Here is a 20,958-nt window from a genome sequence, read left to right on the forward strand (position 1 = left end):
ACCAAATCCTATGTTAGGCCATTTTTTTCTTTTTAAATATGAGCTTCAAAGAGGGTTCCCTATATCGCCTCATTGGTTTCTTTAAATATCTCTTCCCCTATCTTTTCTTTGGTATGGTTTAATGATTATAGCGTTAAGATTTCCTTTTTAGAGTTTTTCATCCTTCTTGAGCTAAATCCTGATTTTAGGTATAAACCTATATAATAGATTATCTATTGCTGTGTAACAAGATTACCACAAATGCAAGTGGCTTAAAACAACACATTTATTGTTTCTCAGTTCCCATGGGTTCAGAATCCAGGCACAGCTTAGCTGGGTACCCTGCTCAGAGTTTCACAGGGCTGCAGTCAAGGTGTTGACTGAGGCTCTGCTGTCATCTGAGGTTTAATCTGCTTCCAGGTTCATTCAGGTTATTGGCAAAATTCAGTTCCTTGTGGTTGTGGAACTGAGGACTTCAGTTTCTTGCTACCTGTCAGATGGAGGCCACCTGCAGCTCCTAGGGCTACCTGCAGTTCCCTGCTACCTGAGGGACCCCCAGTGGTCCTCTGCTTCCTTAAAGTCAGGAAGGGAGGGAATATCTCCAGCAAGACAGGCACAGTAAATCATGTAATGGAAGCACATACACATCACCACACATATCCCATCACTTTTGATATGTACTGTTGGGTAGAAGAAAGTCACAGATATCACCACACTCAAGAGGCAGGGATTACGCAAGGGTATGCACCTCAGGAGGCAGGGATCATGAGAGCCACCTTAATTAAAAGTCTATTTGCCACAAGCATATAAATATTGTTTATGAACTTTTATAATGTTCTTTCTTGAAAAGTATACTTTCTGAGCAGTAAATGCTTTTAATTTTAGTTCCCCAACTTGTTATGAAGTATTAATGAAATCTGTTACATTTCAAAAATAATGTTGCTCCAATTCAACTCTTCCCTTTCTCTATGCAATTAAAAATGCTATAGAGTTAGACACTGTATTTGTAATCTAATATATACAAACTAACTACATTATAAACTATATACGTACAGATGCATAGCACTGTAGTATACACAAAACTGTGTTTGCTATGCCTGATGAATGATTGTAAGCAATTTAGGGTAATTTTTACTTTACCTGATTTTTCTTCATACTCACCAATTTTCACCCTAATTGCCTTGTAAGCTACAATTGTACTGCATCCTGAAATATCCTGCTTTATTTTTATACTGTTTGTGGCAGTGGCATTCATGTCAAGGAGCTTTTGAAGAAAAATATGCTTGCCTGCTATGACATTACATCAGATCTACTTGATTATTTTTAATTCAGTCTTCCTATAGCCTGTTTATTAGCCTTTCACTTTCCAGGCTACATGTCTAGTTTTAAAATAATTTATTCCTCTTGCCCTGTTATAATTTAATTTATTATTCTTTACACCCTCTCACTTTCATTGCATCTCCCTTAGTGTACAACTATTAAGCTTGCATGCATCTTTTCCAGGGAGTCATAACCTAGAACAAGGGCTGATTCAAATTTGTAGATGATATACTAAAGTATTGGATCTTTATACTTAGGGTGTAATTTATGGTAACTTAATTGATAACAAGTAGACAGTCACCTTCTATTTATCATTTTAGGTTTTGGCTGCTATACTCTTTTCCTGTCCAGCTTTGAAGCATTATTACCATCTTCCATTTTATTTCCTGCCTCTGAATTCAGAAGACCACTTGTCTTTTGTGAATTTAGAGATGTCTCTCATTTTTATTTCTTTAAAGGCTAAATCATACCATGTATTATATCCTGACAGCAAAATTATTTACTTTTTTCAGATAAGTGTTTTTATCCACCTTTTATTGTGTTATATTGAATCTAGTTTTTCAATCACAACAAAACACTTCTGTATATTCCTGATGACAGAATTTAAAACAATTATCTCCTGGAGCCTTAACAGTGACTATTTTTTTTTTCTTTTGTTTTAATCTAAATAATACTCTGATTCTCAGCTAGTTACCTCTAATCAAAACCTTGATTTTCCTTTTGCTAAAATCATATTGCTTCTTCTTAAAAATATGGTGTAAGCATGTAACATCCTATCTTTTTCAATGGAAATGAGATATATCAGCATGTGGTTTCCTAGAGTATAAAGTCCCACCAGCTGTGCCACAAAATCACTTTACTAGACTCCTAGCACAGTGGCTTCTAAAAATTCATAGTTTAACTCTACTTGCCTAAAACAATTATGTATGCATTTCTTGGTTAGATGCTATTTAAGGACAGTGTCCTTGAGAGTATAAGGAGGAGGGACACCTGTTTTTGTTTTTGTTTTTCAATTAGGTCTAGAATTATACTGCCCATGGCAGCCATGGCCACATGCAGCTATTGAGCACTGGAAATGTGGCTAGTCTGAATTGAGATGTGCTGTAAGTGTAAAGTATATACCAGATTTCAAAGATAGTACAAAAAAAAATCTTAATAATTTAATATTGATTTCATGTTGAAGTTTTTTTAATACATTGGGTTAAAATATTAATCTTACCTTCCTTTTACCTTTTTAATGTGGCAAAAATATAAATTACATATGTGACTCACTTTATATTTCTATTGGACAGCACTGGTCTAGAAACTCTTACATATTTACTAGTATTTGGCAGCTGCTATCTCTGAATTGTCTGTTTCCTAAGGAAATTTGAGAGTAAAGTTCTTAAATCTCTTTAAACCAAAATTTTACTTAGTTCTCTTCAATGATCCCACTAAGTACCTAAATATGTAAATGTGTCAAACTTAATACGTACAACAACTTCTTTCAGGCAGGGAATGAGCTGTGTTAGAGTCCCTTGTAAGGTATTTGTTGAATTGTTTTTGTCCCATTTTTAAAGCCTTGTCATATTTGCACAGCTGTGCCAGATCTGTTCCTCAAATACTTCTTGTGGTTAAAAAGCCATTTTATATATGTAGTGATACAGAGTACTGTATGTATGTCTACATATATAAAAATGTGTAAACAACAATTGTGGCATTCTGTAGCTTTGCAGTAACATAGTAACTTCTCATAGAAGCTATGAATGATGGAATATACCAGCATATTCATTCTCTAGTTTACTTACATTTTGACAACTGACAACAAGAAGGCATGACCATTTGTAATTCAGTTAATAGAACTGGGGACAGGTCCCTACATTTAATATCACCTGACGTTTGGTTTGGAGTGACTCTGTGGGAGTAATTTACATTAATAATCTATATGAATGAACTATCAAAGCTAAAAAAATTTTCTTGGTATTCCTAATGGTTTGTGCTGATACTTTTTTTTTTTGCCTTCAGGATCTTTTTATAATAGCTTTATTGAGATATACTTCATATTCCACACAATTTACCCTTTTAAAATATACAGTTCAATGGTTTATAGTAATACTATTTACAGATTTTTACAACCGTCACCACAATCTAACTTTAGAACATTGTCACCACCCCAAAAAGAAACCCCATAACCACCCCCTATCCCCCAGCCCAGGCAACTACTAATCTACTTTCTGTCTCTATGGATTTGTCTGTTCTGGACATTCCATATGAATGGGATCATACAATATATGGTCTTCTGTGCCTGGCTTCTTTCACTTTGCATAATGTTTTCAATGCTCATCCATGTTGTAGCATGTATTAAGACATCATTCCTTTTCATAGTCCAATAATACTCCATTGTGTAGAGATACTGCATTTTAACTATTCATCAGTCAGTGGTATTTGGCTGATACTTTTTTAACCTTAAAGAAATTAGTGAAGTCAATATTTACATTTAGTAAGAACCTTCACATATATTCTCCTATTGAGCTTCACAGTAATTTGTTTAGGTAAGTGTTGTCATAGTGATCATTTTATAGGTGAAGAAATGGAGGCTCAGAAAGCCTGAGTAACTTAGGCAAGTTACTTAGATTAACTTACTAAGATTAACTGACTAAGTTACTTAGATTAGTTACTAAGATTACACAGCAATTAAGTACTAGAACTGGGACTCAAAGCCAGTTTATCCAACTGTGAAATATGTTTTTATCGTTATTGCCACAGCTCTAGGTGATTTTGTTTAAAAAAAAATTACTTACTAGCTAGCTTCTTTGCTTTTTGTTTTCTTGATTAGTAAATCAAGAAATACTGTTAGATATGGGAAACAGACTTGAAAAAACTTTTAATGTGGCTTCTCCCAATAATTTTATGAATAATATGGCAATATATTTCTAAGTGATAACATACCTCAGTAGCTTAGCAACAGACAGAAGATTGTTCAAGAAGCAAACTGATCAAAGGTCTGTGTCCACCTATGGGGACAAATCCAAGGGTATGCTGGAAGGGTCACTTCTTTTCCCCATCCCGTGAAAAACTTTTATTAGTGACTTAGACAAAACTATGTTTGTATTAGAAGACCTGGTTTATCATATTTGTCGGAGTCTCAAAATGGAAACTGAATTCTGTCCATCTGGTTGTGTCATACACAGAATATGCTCAATAAAAACCTTGGATAGTGATAAAATATATTCTGTCTTGAATTCCTTTTTTTCTTCAGGGTTCTGTAGCTATAGCTGGTGCTGTTATTCGCTGGCTAAGAGACAATCTTGGAATTATAAAGACCTCAGAAGAAATTGGTGAGTGTGTTCTAACAAAGGGTTGGAAAATCTGAAAAATTACACATTTTGGTATTTTATCTCTGCAAAGTAAATACTTATGCTTTGCCCCAAATGTGATCCATAAATTATATGGATCCCTATTATGAGTTTGACTTATGCAAAAGACTATTTCGTGAAGATTTATAAAACAAGGAATTGACATAACAAGTGGTGGTTGTTAATAAACTGGCAATGTAGGGCATAAAAATTACCCAAGTGTAAAATTGAACGCTGGAGATTGCCAGAACCTGTAGATAGAGAAGTTGAGTTAAATTTATCTGATGAGAAAGAGCTTTAACTCTTAGAGTGAGCATTAAAACTCTGGTACCTATAATTTAAGTATTAATAGGGCTGTTTTCAGTCTATAGATAATTAGTTTGAACTTACCTACTCACTCTTTCATCCACTTGCTTAACTTTGCCTGAAGGTGAGACAATCAGAAATACATTTCTGATTAAGGACACACTAGAGGCCACTTTTTCATCTCCTAGTCAGCAACCTTAAAAATAGTGGAAATGAGCTAAAATACCTTAAATAAACGAATCTGGTTCCTTGATTTCTTGAGCTAGGCTACATTTTAGTGGGGGGTATTTAATGTGAGAGAAACTCATTTCTGTTGATCCTAGCATTCTACTGTAGTTAGCAACATTTTGCTCTACCGATGAATTGGAAACCAAAACCCCTGTCCTAATTTTTCTAATTTCTAAAATAGGTATGCTTATTTAATAATACAATATTTGTGTGATTTTTGTTTTGTTTTGTTTTTTATGTTAGAAAAACTTGCTAAAGAAGTAGGTACTTCTTATGGCTGCTACTTCGTCCCAGCATTTTCGGGGTTATATGCACCTTATTGGGAGCCCAGCGCAAGAGGGTAAGTATTGAAAATATGGAGTGCTTTTAGGGATCTTGATTGATTTACCAAAGTCGTTAATAACTAATTAGTTTCTTATCTATTTTCAAATAATTGTAATGTGTTGAGAAAACCTTTTCTGTTTGGAGAATATAATTTCAGAAACTTTAAGCTCCAAGAAGTTATGAATCAGCTGACAGTAATCCCTGCCATATCCATATTCATGTTATCTTTTATCTTCAAGATGTCTGTAAGTTGTATAGTGAAGGGACATCATCATAATGAATATTGATTCAGTTTTATGATGCCATCATCTTTTCAAATGCATCATGAATTTTTTCATACATGAATGCAGAATTGTGAAATATAAGGACTTTCTGAGTTACTTAATGATTATGTCCAATTTTCTCTTCCTGGACATTTCTGTCTACCAAATTTGACATTTTCATATTTGAGATATTTCAAATTGATTGGTTTATACCATTCTAATCTGAAAATCTTTGTGTATATTTTTAGGATAATCTGTGGACTCACTCAGTTCACCAATAAATGCCATATTGCTTTTGCTGCATTAGAAGCTGTTTGTTTCCAAACTCGAGAGGTAACATATATGGGCCTGTTTTCTTGTACTTAGTTCACTTTTATCACTCTTAAGTTATATGTTAACACTCGAGATTTATTCAGTACTGAAAATGTAGTTAATCAAATATTAAGGCTGCCTAAATACTAATCTAAATATAAGCAGGGTTTTTCCTCTTTTTCCAGCTGTCATTACCTTCTAAGTTCCTGTTCCCTGTCAGGCACTGGGAATTTTATGGTTGTGGGGAGGCTGAGTGGCACACATTAGGCAAAGGAAACAGCACAAACATAGGCATCAAGGCAGAAAAACAGGGTGCAAAATAGAGTTGTATAGCTTAGCTGAATATCAAGGTGAATGCAGAGGTGTAGTGAGAGAAAAGATTGGCTGTGACCCAGATCAAAGAGGGCTTAGAAGACCAGAATAAGAAGTCTCAATTTATTCCATAGGCTCTTGGAAGCTCTTGAGAGTTTTTGAGTGGAGGATTGCCATTGTCAGAGATGTTACTATGAAATAGATGTATAACATTAATTGCACTGGTTTATTTAAGATTTTGGATGCCATGAATCGAGACTGTGGAATTCCACTCAGTCATTTGCAGGTAGATGGAGGAATGACCAGCAACAAAATTCTTATGCAGCTACAAGCAGACATTCTGTATATACCAGTCGGTTAGTAAGTCTTCATTCCTTTAAACTCCCGGAGTAATGTTTCTTGTGGAAGAACTAGTTCTTTGGGCATATGTAACCACAAAGATATTGATGGAACTCTCTCTCCTCAGTGAAGCCCTCAATGCCCGAAACCACTGCACTGGGTGCTGCCATGGCGGCAGGGGCTGCAGAAGGAGTCGGCGTATGGAGTCTCGAACCCGAGGATTTGTCTGCCGTCACGATGGAGCGGTTTGAACCTCAGATTAATGCTGAGGGTACATTTAAAGAATGAAATGTTCAGTGATATACTGTGAAAACGACTTTAGTGCACGGGAGTTTTGTTTTTCTGTTTAGTTAAAAGTTAAGGAACCAAGTAAAATAGTAAATGTTGTCATTGCAGATTCAGCTACCAAGCATATTGGGCTTTACTGAATAAATGTGAATGAGAGAAATCGTTGCTTATCAAAAGAACTTCTAAAATCACTTTTTAGTGGCCGGGCGCGGTGGCTCACGCTTGTAATCCCAGCACTTTGGGAGGCCGAGGCGGGCGGATCACGAGGTCAGGAGATCGAGACCACGGTGAAACCCCGTCTCTACTAAAAATACAAAAAACTAGCCGGGCGTGGTGGCGGGCGCCTGTAGTCCCAGCTACTCGGAGAGGCTGAGGCAGGAGAATGGCGTGAACCCGGGAGGCGGAGCTTGCAGTGAGCCGAGATTGCGCCATTGCACTCCAGCCTGGGCGAAAGAGCAAGACTTCGTCTCAAAAAAAAAAAAAAAATCACTTTTTAAAAACCGTTTGCTTTTACTGTTTATGGTCCTTTAGTTTAGGATAATAATACAGCCACACTGTCAGGTATAGCTAGTTAGAATAGCCTTTTTTTTTTTTTTTTTTTTTTTTTTTTTTTTGAGACGGAGTCTCACTTTGTTGCCCAGGCTGGAGTGCAGTGGCGCAATCTCGGCTCACTGCAAGCTCTGCCTCCCGGGTTCACGCCATTCTCCCGCCTCAGCCTCCCGAGTAGCTGGGACTACAGGTGCCCGCCACTACGCCCGCCTAATTTTTTTTTTTGTATTTTTAGTAGAGACAGCATTTCACCACGTTAGCCAGGATGGTCTCGATCTCCTGACTTTGTGATCCGCCCGCCTTGGCCTCCCAAAGTGCTGGGATTACAGGCGTGAGCCACCGTGCCCGGCCATAGCCTTTTTTAAAGTGAGAAGGAAGATATATCAGTCACTCATCCCTAATGTCTACACCAGATCATCTTTGGGGCCAGTGGCCCAGTTTTAGGACATAATTATCTGGGTTAAGAGACACTCTGGTAACTTTTAGTCACAGCAGGACTAACCTGATGAAGGCAGCAACAGTTTAAGTAAGTGAACATTAGATATCTGATTCACTGTGCTAACTAAGCTAAGCCACAAGCTGTGATCAGCACTTTTACTAAAATGTAGTGATGTAGTTCTTAAATTTAAATAAATGTAGAAAAATAAGGTTTTATATATTAGAATTGGTTTTATAACCCTTTAGAAACCTATGCATAAAATAGCATCAGCTGGGAATGGTAATTTGTGCCTATAGTCCCAGCTACCCAGGAGGATCTCTTGGCTTGGGCGCAGGAGTTCGAGTCCAGCCTAGGCAACATAATGAGACCCCTGTCTCTAGAAAAACAAAAGAAAAAATAAAAAAGCATCAAAGTGGATTTTGAGGTATTGGGAATAAGCTTTCAAATGCATTTTTGTTTGGTTTCCTGGGAGAATATGCCAGTGTTTCTCAATTTTATTCATTCTTTTAACATATAAGAAAATGAATTATAATACTAATAATTTTATAGTCAGATTATACCATGTACCTTGATTTAGAAATGTATTTCAACATCTGATATTCTGTCATTTTTAACTTTTGCAATACTGGATAAAATATGAAGTTCAAAAAATTTTTCTACTTTTCAAAAACAATCAACTTTATAATATGCAAATAATGTCCAGAGCAGGTATATGGCCTCTAAATGCCAATCTCACTCTTAAAGCAAGGAAGTTCTGTGCCAAGAGAGCCATGTCCATTCTTAGGAGAGCCATCTTTGCTGGTGTTGAAGGCCTTAGCCTGGGGTTGATCAGTCATGCCCTATTGTCCTCCCTCTCACCAGCCCTCACTCCTCCCCATAAGTGAATGGGCACCTAGATATAGATAGTACATTTTGCCAGCAAACAGTTGTTTATAGCCAACCACAGGCCAGAGACTGTACTGATGTGGGAATATAGAGATGAATAAGGCCTTATCTTCTTATCTTGTTTTGCCCTTCAGAAGATTAGAGTATATTGGGAGCAGTAGACAAAACCATAAAAATTCACTGTGGTAGCTGACATCCTGGGGTGTGTGTGAAGAGAGAGGGGGGATAGAAATGGGGCACTGGAAAGCTTTCTGAAGTGAGTGATTCTTGAGTCTTCTCTCCTGGGTGTTGCAGGCCTCAGGTGCTATGGAAAGTCTGGGAGGCTTGAGAGAAAGGTAGCCCCACATGGGGTTCAGCACCCTTAGAAGTGTACAGCATCAAGCTCATTTTTGTTTAGACTTTCTATTGTGGATTTCCACCTTTAAAACATCTTGCTTTAAGTTGCTGGGGTTGGGGGGCATGGGGCTGTCTCAGAGGAATGCAATTCAAATCTTATGAGGAATCAGTATTTGTTAAATCCTGTGACTGAAATAAAAACATCTCCTGCGGGGCGCGGTGGCTCACACCTGTAATCCCAGCACTTTGGGAGGCTGAGGCGGGCGGATCATGAGGTCAGGAGATCAAGACCATCCTGGCTAACACAGTGAAACCCCGCCTCTACTAGAAATACAAAAAATTAGCCGGGCATGGTGGCGGGCGCCTGTAGTCCCAGCTACAGGGGAGGCTGAGGCAGGAGAATGGCGTGAACCTGGGAGGCGAAGCTTGCAGTGAGCCGAGATGGCACCACTGCATTCCAGCCTGGGTGACAGAGCGAGACTCAGTCTCAAAAAAAAAGGAAATAAAAAAGTCTCCTTCTAGTCTTCCCACATTACAGCATGCCCTTTTCCTCAAACCCTTTCCCCCCAAAAAGAAGAGAAAACAGATCAAATGGGATTCCCCTTTCTAATTCATTACCACTTGTTTGTGAGTGGCCCAGTCTGCATAGCAGGCAGTCTGTCTGCCAATCTCCCTTTACCCTGCTGAATTTCCCCTATCCTGTTTTTGTTTGTTTGTTTGTTTGTTTGTTTTTGGGACCGCGTCTTGCTCTGTCACCCAGGCTAGAGTGCAGTGGTGTGATCTTGGCTCACTGCAACCTCCGCCTCCCAGGCTCAAATGATCCTCCTGCTTCAGCCTCCCAGGTAGTTGGTACTACAGGCAGGGTTTTACCACATTGCTCAGGCTGGTCTCAAACTCCTGAGGTCAAGCCATCCTCCCTCGTCACCCTCCCAAAATGCTGGGATTACAGGCATGAGCCACTGCACCCAGCCTCCCTGTGTCCTGTTTCACTCCAACTTCCAAGCAAGCATGTCTTCCAGTCACTGGCAGTCATCAGCAACCATGTGCTTTCAAATCTGAGTCCTGCTAAAGCCCTACTGCAGTTTAATGTGTGCAATAATTTGTCAAGAATGTTGAGTGATCATAAGTATGGTACTTAGAACATCTCAGCAAACTACCTTTCGTATGTGTTTTTTCTACCTTCTAATTCTAGAAAGTGAAATTCGTTATTCTACATGGAAGAAAGCTGTGATGAAGTCAATGGGTTGGGTTACAACTCAGTCTCCAGAAAGTGGTAAAAATGTTTTTGTTTATTATTGCCACATTTTCTTAGTATGTTAAATATTTAAGTATCTAGGCATTTACACATAGCCAGGCTGCTCTGAAGAAAAGCATTATCATATGTCCAGAGATTCTAACATTTTGAAAACACTTTTAAGTTCTAAACACAAAATGTAAATTATCAGGTTGATATATATACTTGAACTTTATCCTGCCATATCTTTCCTTATTAGTTTATTCTTGGTGCTTCAATTGACAACTTAGTCTTCCAAGAGTAAAATTATTTCTAGTTTCTTCTTAATGAAAAAAAATCAACTAGAGTCTTCATTTTTTTCCCCTCTCCTCTTACTTTACCTTTTTGGGGGGCTGTCTTTATGACCTGAAGCAACTGAAAGCTGTATTGATTTCAGAATATATTCTGCTACTTCCTAGGCTGATTCCAAGTACATAATGGGAATTCATTTGGAATCAGAGAAAGAAATATACCAAACATAGTAAATTCAAACTCTTATAAATAGATTGGGAAGTGCTCTTAGCAGAAAAAATAGTGGACTATTCTACCTTTCAGTCACTTAGGAAGGTCAAGAGCTTAAGTAAACCATTTAGATTTAAACAGCCTTAAGATGCATAGTATTATAATTTTTTGCTAAATGCAATATGTGGAGCATCATGAATGGAACAATGGCAAATAATTTATTGAAGCATATACTTTTTTTTTGTTGAGACAGAGTCTCGCTCTGTCACCCAGGCTAGAGTGCAGTGGCATGATCTTGGCCCACTGCAACCTCCGCCTCCTGGGTTTAAATGATTTTCTTGCCTCAGCCTCCCAAGTAGCTGGGATTACAGGCACCCACCACCATGCCCAGCTAATTTTTTTGTATTTTTAGGAGAGACGGGGTTTCACCATGTTGGCCAGGCTGGTCTGGAACTCCTGACCTCAAGTGATCCACCCGCCTTGGCTTCCCAAAGTGCCAGGGTTACAGGTGTGAGCCACTGCACCTGGCTTGAGCATATACTTTAATGGGGAAGAGTTGACAAATGAAATAATACCTGCCTTCCAACCCCGAAGTTAATGTATCTGTTTTTTAGGAGAAGCTTCCAGAACTATCTACTGCCACAGATAACTGTGGTCTGTAATTTCAGTCCCGGATGTTCCTATTTGAACCTTTTGTTTTTCTCCTAAATAAGCTTAATATCTTTTGTTGTGAGACTCAGCTTCCTTTTCCAAGATGGTGGCAAAGTTTTTCTTGCTAAGACTGTAATTTTGAGAGACCCTTTACAACTAAACTTCTCAATCATAAGTACTTTTCTAGCACAGTGCTAGTTGCTGTGTGAGATATAACAGACGTAAGCCTTGACTTCTTTTCTAGTTGCCCTTAATTATTGCTTATAAGAAGGTGAGTTACATGATTTCTTTAACTAGCTGGATGTTTTAAAATGGCACTTTAAATGGCATGTTTAAAATGGCATTTTGTTTTGTTTTTTGTTTTTTGAGATGGAGTCTCACTCTGCTGCCCAGGCTGGAGTGCAGTGGCGGGATCTGTGCTCACTGCAACCTCTGCCCTCCGAGTTCAAGCGAGTCTCCTGCCTCAGCCTCCTGAGTAGCTGGGATTACAGGTGCCTGCCACCGTGCCCGGCTAATTTTTTGTATTTTTAGTAGAGACGGGGTTTCACCATGTTGGCCAGGCTGGTCTTGAACTCCTGACCTCATGATCCACCCGCCTCGGCCTCCCAAAGTGCTGGGATTACAGACGTGAGCCACTGCACCCGGCCTTAAAATGGCATTTTAATCCTCCTGTCTCCCTCCCTCCAACCCCATGCCTTACACACAGATACACAGTTCTCACTAGCAGTTGAGGATGTAATTTTAACTGCAAAATTCCCACAAAATCAACTGATCATTTTTCCCTTGTTTGTGTACTTTACTATCAATGAATTTAAAATACTAAGAAAAAGTTGATAAACAAAAAAATGATATGATTGCTCCAATTTCTGCTATCAGCATTAACGATAAAAGTAATTTGATCTTTTGAGAGTTATATTTTAAAGAACTTTGTTTTTATTTCAGTTAGGCTGCAGTGGATTTAAGCCAGTTTGATTTTTTTTTTTTTTTGAGATGGAGTGTTGCTCTTGTTGCCCAAGCTGGAGTGCAATGGCACGATCTCCGCTTACCGCAACCTCCACCTCCTGGGTTCAAGCAATTCTCTTGCCTCAGCCTCCCGAGTAGCTGGGATTACAGGCATGCGCCACCACGCCCGGCTAATTTTGTATTTTTAGTAGAGATGGGGTTTCTCCATGTTGGTCAGGCTGGTCTTGAACTCCCAACCTCAGGTGATCCGCCCACCTCGGCCTCCCAAAGTGCTGGGATTACAGGCGTGAGCCACTGCGCCTGGCCTGAAAATGTTTTTTGAATAGATTTATGAAAAACACTCTAATAGTTAATATTTTGAGGGTCTCTAAGCTGTATAATAAACTTGGAATAGTAATAAAATGCTAGTTGTATTCCTTTAAGCAATCTAAGCTATATAACTATATAAGTTATATGATAATAGCAATATAGATAGAATCCTATTTTAATAAACTTGAGAGGATATTATAATTGCTACCTGTATCTTAACCTATGGGAAGAATATGAGGCTTGCTTAAGTTTCAAAGCAATTTGCCAATTTTGAAGCAATCATAATTATTTTCTTGTTTGTGACTATATTTGAATGCTTTGTAAACAATTTTTAACATACTTTTCATATGTGTTTAAAATGTATTGTCAGGTGCATTTTGTTACGCACCAAATTCTATTAAAAAAATAAAACTGAACTAATATTTTAGCAAAAATAGGGTTTTAAATTCATCTTAGGACACTAATATAACTCTTCTCTCATAGCCAAAAGAGAACTATAATTTGAACTTGGGTGGAATTAAATAGATCATTTAGTATATTTGGGGGAAGAATCAAGAAAGCTAAAATTAACAGCCTCCCAAAAAGTTATCCATAGGCTGTCTCTGGCTTTGCCAGTGGAAGGCTAATGTTAGTCTGTATGTATTATGTTCTTGGCTGTGTGGCATGCTATCTGTATTGTTTGTTAACTGTCATAAGCCTTCAATATTGATTATATTTTTGATTTGAAGTAATAACTCTTTGCTAGCTTTTATGGATATACTATTTTTATAGCTTATTTTGTTTTGCTATCTTGTGATTCTTAACACAAATATTGTAATTATGTGTCTCTCTTTTGGTTTGCTTGACTGGAATTCTCTTCTGCTTGGATGACCACAGGTGACCCTAGTATCTTCTGTAGTCTGCCCTTGGGCTTTTTTATAGTGAGTAGCATGGTAATGTTAATCGGAGCAAGGTACATCTCAGGTTAGTTACTCTTTAAATTAGACAACTCTATTAGTTAGCTTTAATGTTTTTGTGTATAACTTAGCAGAAATTTTTCAGTGTTTTTCATTCTTTCTGTGTCTAGGAAGCTGGAAAATCAATTAAAGGTCTAATTAGTTAGACCAATTAATCTTTGGGGGCAGTTAGAAGTAAGAACTGTGACTCTGCTTAACCTTTTTAAATTTTTAATGTGATGACTTCTTTAAGAGGGACTACATTCTGCTGTCAGCTGCAGCAATAAGCAAAAGTGAAAATACTAATATTTAAATGAAAGGACTTTCATACTGACTGCTGAAAGTTAAAGTATACTTTTGACATTAATTAAATTGCCTTTCAAATGTATATAAATTATTTTTCATACTCCTGAAAATTTGCTAACCAAGTCTTAACTTTTCAATTCTGGCAAGAGTTTCAGCCAGAGCATGTCCGCAGAGTTCCTGTAAAACCCTAAAGCCAGGGAAGATTTATAGTCACTTTTATTTTAGTTAAAATTTTGTGAACTGAAGTTTTAAAAATGATTCCTTAAATAAAGGGGTTGAAATGAAAACAGAATTATTTTTCCACATTAATTTATACTGAATAATCTTTTTTTAATAAAAGTAAAATGGCTCAGCATGTTATGAAATATATTGCATAATCTTATTAATTTATAATAGCCATTTTTGGAAGCTGCTCTTGATGATAGCTCAATTTTTCTTAAAATTACTGCTTAAATGGAAATGATGCTTCTTATTCTGTATGTTCCCATGAAAGTGAAACTTAAAAAAAAAAACTTTACAATTAGGGAAAGAGTTAAATTCTCTCTCTTAATTAATAAGATAATGACCTGAGCTTAAGATGTAAAATTTAAACTTCAGTGATATGAGAGGGAACATCTGTTTGTCAAGATCTGGCAAATATTTATTTAGCTCGTCATTATCAGTTTAGTGCTATACATAAATGTAGAATGAAAATTATTTACAGAAAATTATTTGCAGAACATTAGATTATCTTTTAATGAGAAAATTTGGGTTACTTGCGTGAGAATTTAAAACTAGATTATATTACTTTTTTCCATATTCCGAATATTCAAGCATATTCAGAGTAAATTTGTTCAAATTGTCTCCTTCTGTACTAACAATACCTTAATTTGGTATCAGTAACAGAAGAAAAAACTGTGGAATGCTGTAGTAAATACTGTGTTTCCAAAAACACAACCACTAGTCCAAATAAAGTTTCTCTTTGAATTACCTTATAAAAGGCCTCTGTATACATAAATCTATATGGAATCTGTTCTTTCTGCTTCTCAGGAATGTTTGGTGGAAGACTAAACATTCCCATGAGAACTGTAATTTAAATCTATAAAGAAACATATACATTGTTTTAGAAAAAGTTCTGTTACTTTTCATTATCCTGAGTATTTTGGGCTGCATAACAATGGTCTGGAAAAGTAAAGAAAAGAAACATTGCAGCTGGAAGTTTTGATTTTTGTTTGTTTGTTTGTTTGTTTCCCCCTTGGTATCATGACAGCATGAAAAGGCCTTGTTTCTATGAAAATTGAGACATATTGCATCTCTCTAAGCTAAAAGATGGGCTACGTGTCTAGATTCTTAGACTTCTAAAATGCATGTGGTCACTATATTTAGGTTCTCTCTTTGGTGACATACACTGCAATTTGAGAGGGCTGGAAATTGTTTGCCTTGGTAAACAATTAGCAACAGTGGCAATATTTGTTAATTTTGGAATTGGCCCTGTTTGTTGCATTTTAATTTTGAGGCATAATTGAGAAATCATATGGACTTTCTAGCTTAGTAAATGATTGAATCATCTTCATTGCTTTAACTCCTGAATTGTATGCATGTATTATTGACATATATGGTTTTTGTTCCCCATTTCAGGTATTCCATAAAACCTACCCACTCATGGATTCCCAAGATGTGAGCTTTTTACATAATGAAAGAACCCAGCAATTCTGTCTCTTAATGCAATGACACTATTCATAGACTTTGATTTTATTTATAAGCCACTTGCTGCATGACCCTCCAAGTAGACCTGTGGCTTAAAATAAAGAAAATGCAGCAAAAAGAATGCTATAGAAATATTTGGTGATTTTTTTTTTTAAACATCCACAGTTAACGTTGGGCCAGCTACCTTTGGGGCTGACCCCCTCCATTGCCATAACATCCTGCTCCATTCCCTCTAAGATGTAGGAAGAATTCGGATCCTCACCATTGGAATCTTCCATCAAATATACTCAAACACTATTGGACCAGGATTTGAGTCTCTGCATGACATATACTTGATTGAAAGGTTATTACTAACCTGTTAAAAATCAGCAGCTCTTTGCTTTTAACAGACACCCTAAAAGTCTTCTTTTCTACATAGTTGAAGACGGCAACATCTTCACTGAATGTTTGAATAGAAACCTCTACTAAATTATTAAAATAGACATTTAGTGTTCTTACAGCTTGGATATTTTTCTGAAAAGTTATTTGCCAAAACTGAAATCCTTCAGATGTTTTCCATGGTCCCACTAATTATAATGACTTTCTGTCTGGATCTTATAGGAAAGGATACTTTCTTTTTTCTTCCATCTTTCCTTTTTATATTTTTTACTTTGTATGTATAACATACATGCCTATATATTTTATACACTGAGGGTAGCCCATTTATAAATTAAGAGCACATTATATTCAGAAGGTTCTAACAGGGCTGGTCTTAAGTGAACCACTGTGTATATAAATATGTTGGAAAACAGCTGTATACATTTTTGGGCAACGGTTATGCATAATATTTACCAGGAGAATTTTTTTCTTAAAGAGCCAACATTTAAAATTTATGTTTTATGTCAATAAAAGAAAATATACTTTTTGTGACTTCAACTATATTTCTTATCCCTTACATTTTTATTTAATTGTCTTAGCTTAAAAAAAGAAGAAACTGTGGAATACTACAGTAAATATCGTTTTCAAACACAAGCAATAATTCAAATAGTTATTTTTCTTTTGAATTAATTTTAGACATGTTTTGGATCCTATTAAGGGGATAAGAGGATGTCAAAAAAGTTAAATACCTAAGTAGAAAAAAATATAGAAATAAAGCCAAGAATCTCTTTCAGTTCAAATGTTATCAATTGTTAATAAGAAATTGCTATCTGGGATGACAGAATTATCTCTGCTTAGTATCTTATTATAACTGAAAAAAGGTTTATCATTACAAATGCCTTCCAATGAAATCAAGAATTTCTCAAAATATTTAATGTCACATATTATAAGAAGTTACCTAATCCAGCTTCTTAACATCAATTTTTTAAAATATCTTAAAATTACTTTGTTTTGTAGTAAACAGTGAAGAAAAGATTGCCTCCTAATTATTTTTTTCAATGAGTGCTGAATGGGAAAACATTTATATCTTACTATAAAAGGTTCTGTTTTGTTTGGAATTAATGATAGCTTTATTTACTGTTCTGATTGTGCTGTTTCTAAATTATTGAATCTGCTAGGTTTTATTGATGCAGCCACCACTTAAGTGACATAAATATTATAGAAAGGTACTGTGAAATGATCACTTTGTGGCAGGGGTACTTTTAAACATGAATGTTTCTACAAAAGTAGGTTGAGTTCATTGTAAATAATTGTGAAAGCCACTGTTCAAATAATTTTAAGATTACATTAATTTTTCTATGAATTGCAAGATTTATAAATGTTTGAAATTGTACACGTTGATATTTAATGACAAATTTACTTAAAATAAATTGACCCCTTGTTCTTACTTGCATTTCTCATTTACAGACTAGAACTTTCAGAGGCCGGGCACGGTGGCTCACGCCTGTAATCCCAGCACTTTGGGAGGCCGAGGTGGGCGGATCACCTGAGGTCGGGAGTTCGGGACTAGCCTAACCGACATGGAGAAACCCTATCTCTACTAAAAAAAAAAAAAGATGTTTCAGGAAATGTGAAACTTGGCTGTTAGCACTTGATAGGGCACACTCTGAAGAGTTAACCAACAGCCAAAGAAGTAATTTCTGTAATGATGAACACCTTAATCATTCTATTAGAAGAAACTACACTGTCCCATCTCAGCATTTGCATAAAATATGTTGGTAAGGTCAGCAGCCATTATCAACAAGGCCTTGCATGGCTAACCTTGACCACCATTGTTCTCTCAACCTGATAGGCAACACCTCAATCCTTTGTTCTCCAACTGATCAGTAAAATAAGTAATGCATCTCTGCTTCTGTAATGATATCTTAGAATTTTTAGTATGCTTCTTTTGAAGTGCCCAAAGCCCAATTCTTTGGGATATCTTTTGGGTATCTGGTATCATGTGGGAGTGAAGAATGAAAGTTTTTGGAGAAACCAACAAATGAAAGCTGTGATAGCACAGAAGCTAACGGCGTTGGCAGTGGAGTAGGTAGTATTTACTCTGTAGTGTTTACAACATAGTAGATAGAAGAACAAAAATTTTTTTAACTATAACTCTTTAATAGCTCGTTTTATCTAGTAATATTTAAATAATGAAGTTTCCTTGATCCTTTGCTTTTGCAACCTAACAACTTTAATAATAAGTTCACGCAATAAACAATTAGTAGAAAACTGAGTGAATTTGTAAGCCAATCTGATTTCTACTTTGTGTATACTTTATAGGTACGTATCTTAATTCTGGCCTTATAATTAAATATAACCTGTGCCAAGTATCGTAGACAAAAAAACTCTCACAGGTATTTCCTGAGATTTCCCTGTCATCAAATTTAATGAAAATGACCCATTAAATTAAATTTGAGGACCATAAAGATAAATATTCTGAGAAGGAGAAGTTAGGTTAAAAACAAGTTTCTCAACTAGGCCAATATCTTTACTTGCCAGTTTTCATTCTATTTCAAATAACTAGTTCTACCTGACAGCATAGCAGTTGAGAGGATGACAATATTTTATTTTAAAAAGCAGCTTCAGGCCTCTTTCAATTTTCCTGTTTAGTATTAAAATTAAGTAGTTTATTTTATTCCTTATTATTGAACTTGATAATATCTATCTCATAGGTTTCTTATTATTGTATGACTAGTTTACGAGTGGATTTCATAAATATGAAATCATTTAAGTAATCACCAAAATATCCATCAAAGAGAAACTTGTTAAATAAATTCTGGTACAGCCATACAAAGAAAATGTGTAGCTTTAGAAAAGAATGAGGACACTGTCTAGAAAGATATGGTATTTGGGATAAGTGAAAAAGCAAGGTGCAGAGTAGCATGTAAGTGTGCTACCCTTCTATTAGAGAGAGAGAGAGAGACAGAGAGAAACTAGAATGTTTGCCTATGCTGGAAGGACAGAAAAGCTGTTAATAGTGCTTATCCACTGGGACAGAAAGGGTTGATAATTAGGCATTTGGGAGAAAGGGGTGGGAAAAAATTTCACTATACATATATGTGTGTGTGTGTGTGTGTGTATGTATATGTGTGTGTGTATGTGTGTGTGTATATATATATATATATTTTTTTTTTTTTTTTTGAAACGGAGTCCCATTCTTGCCCAGGCTGGAGTGCAGTGGCGTGATCTGGGATCACTGCAACCTCCACCTCCCAGGTTCAAGCAATTCTCCCGCCTCAGCCTCCTGAGTAGCTGAAACTACAGGTGTACGCCACCACGCCCAGCTAATTTTTGTATTTTTAGTAGAGACGGGGGTCTCACCATGTTGGCCAGGTGGGTCTTGAACTCCTGACCTTGTGATCTGCCTCCCGCCACCCCCCCTTGGCCTTCCAAAGTGCTGGGATGACAGGCGTGAGCTGCCATGCCCGGTCTGTCCACTTTATTTCTTTGATAAAACTGTTTGCTTGGAAATGAGAATATTACTCCTCTTATAAAAATGGGAAAAAGAAAGAGGTTAGAAAGAAGAGAAGAAAGTCACCCATAGTCCTAAAATGATCCCTGTGCTTATTTTGATTTTTCCCCAGACTTTAAGGGAATATTTCGTAGAACTTGAGTGTTCATAAACTATATAAAAATTTCAACGTGCAAAAGTCAGTGCTGTCATGTATGTAGACACAGGTGAACTAAAAGTATAAAACAGGCATAGAGATGGTAAATACCAAGTTTAGTGGTGGTTACCTCTGAAAGAGGAGAATGGGGTCGGGGAAGGGACTTTGCTGAAACCTGGAAAGTTGTGTTTCTAAAAAAATTAAGAGTTAAAACAAATATAGCAATACCTTCAGATTTGGCACTGCTTAGCGGTGGGTACACGTCTTTATTATATCCTCTACATTTCTGTATGCTCCATATATTTCATAATAAAAATATAAGGTGTGTTGCTCCTGATTGTGTGCATCTAAGTTCATCAGTCATTGTCTGTCTATCAGTGTAGTTTTGTTAGTACTGACAGCCTTCCCAATTAAAAGGATTGAAATTTTATTGATCTTCTGGCAGAATTATTTCAAGCACCTCCTACGAAGCATCAATATAGAGAAGAAATAATGTGTATTAGAAATTACATCCTGGCCGGGCGCAGTGGCTCACGCCTGTAATCCCAGCACTTTGGGAGGCTAAGGTGGGCGGATCACTTGAGATCAGGAGTTTGAAACCAGCCTGGCCAACATGGTGAAACCCCATCTCTACTAAAAATACAAAAATTAGCTGGGCATGGTGGCACACGCCTGTAATCCTAGCTACTTGGGAGGCTGAGGCCGGAGAATCACTTGAACCTGGAAGGCAGAGGCTGCAGTGAGCCAAGATGGCGCCCCTGCACTCCAGCCTGGGTGACAGGGCGAGACTCCATCTCTAACAACAACAAAACACACAAACAAACAAACAAAAAAAAGAAATTACATCTTTACTTAGCCATTCACTTGTTATGAACAGAATTTAGAAGACTCAAAAAAGAAATGCCCATTTGTTTTCTATATAGTACCTTCCATGAATTTTAATAGATAACTGCATAGCTGTAAGACCACCATATTTGTAATTATGTGTTAAGGCTAGAAAGTTTCTAGACAGAAAAGTCTTGACTCTACTTTTAAGTATAATGTCCAAGGGAAAAATAATTGTGATTATCGTATTAGATTTTAAGTTACGCACGAGACTTGTTTTATTGTATTCTGGGTTCTAATTCATTACAGTCCAAAGAAAGTACTAA

The 20,958-nt window shown here is 36.7% G+C and overlaps 1 protein-coding gene across 4 annotated transcripts in view; it reads left to right on the plus strand.

The window, feature by feature from the left end:
* The window catches only part of GK (glycerol kinase), a 76,323-nt gene extending 58,719 nt beyond the window's left edge, over window positions 1-17,604 (plus strand). For 2 of the 4 annotated variants that reach the window (XM_003261183.2, XM_003261180.2), the window contains 8 exons: window positions 4,538-4,616; window positions 5,412-5,508; window positions 6,004-6,088; window positions 6,615-6,735; window positions 6,846-6,989; window positions 10,408-10,488; window positions 13,750-13,836; window positions 15,732-17,604. In XM_003261183.2, coding sequence (XP_003261231.1) covers window positions 4,538-4,616; window positions 5,412-5,508; window positions 6,004-6,088; window positions 6,615-6,735; window positions 6,846-6,989; window positions 10,408-10,488; window positions 13,750-13,836; window positions 15,732-15,742 — 705 coding nt within the window. In that variant the 3' untranslated portion in view covers window positions 15,743-17,604. The remainder of the gene's footprint in view (window positions 1-4,537; window positions 4,617-5,411; window positions 5,509-6,003; window positions 6,089-6,614; window positions 6,736-6,845; window positions 6,990-10,407; window positions 10,489-13,749; window positions 13,837-15,731) is intronic. The other 2 variants (XM_003261182.2, XM_003261181.2) reach the window with 1 other exon arrangement.
* The last annotated feature ends 3,354 nt before the right edge of the window (window positions 17,605-20,958 follow it).

The sequence above is a fragment of the Nomascus leucogenys genome, chromosome X (genome assembly GCF_006542625.1).
Source record: "Nomascus leucogenys isolate Asia chromosome X, Asia_NLE_v1, whole genome shotgun sequence".
NCBI lineage: Eukaryota > Metazoa > Chordata > Mammalia > Primates > Hylobatidae > Nomascus > Nomascus leucogenys.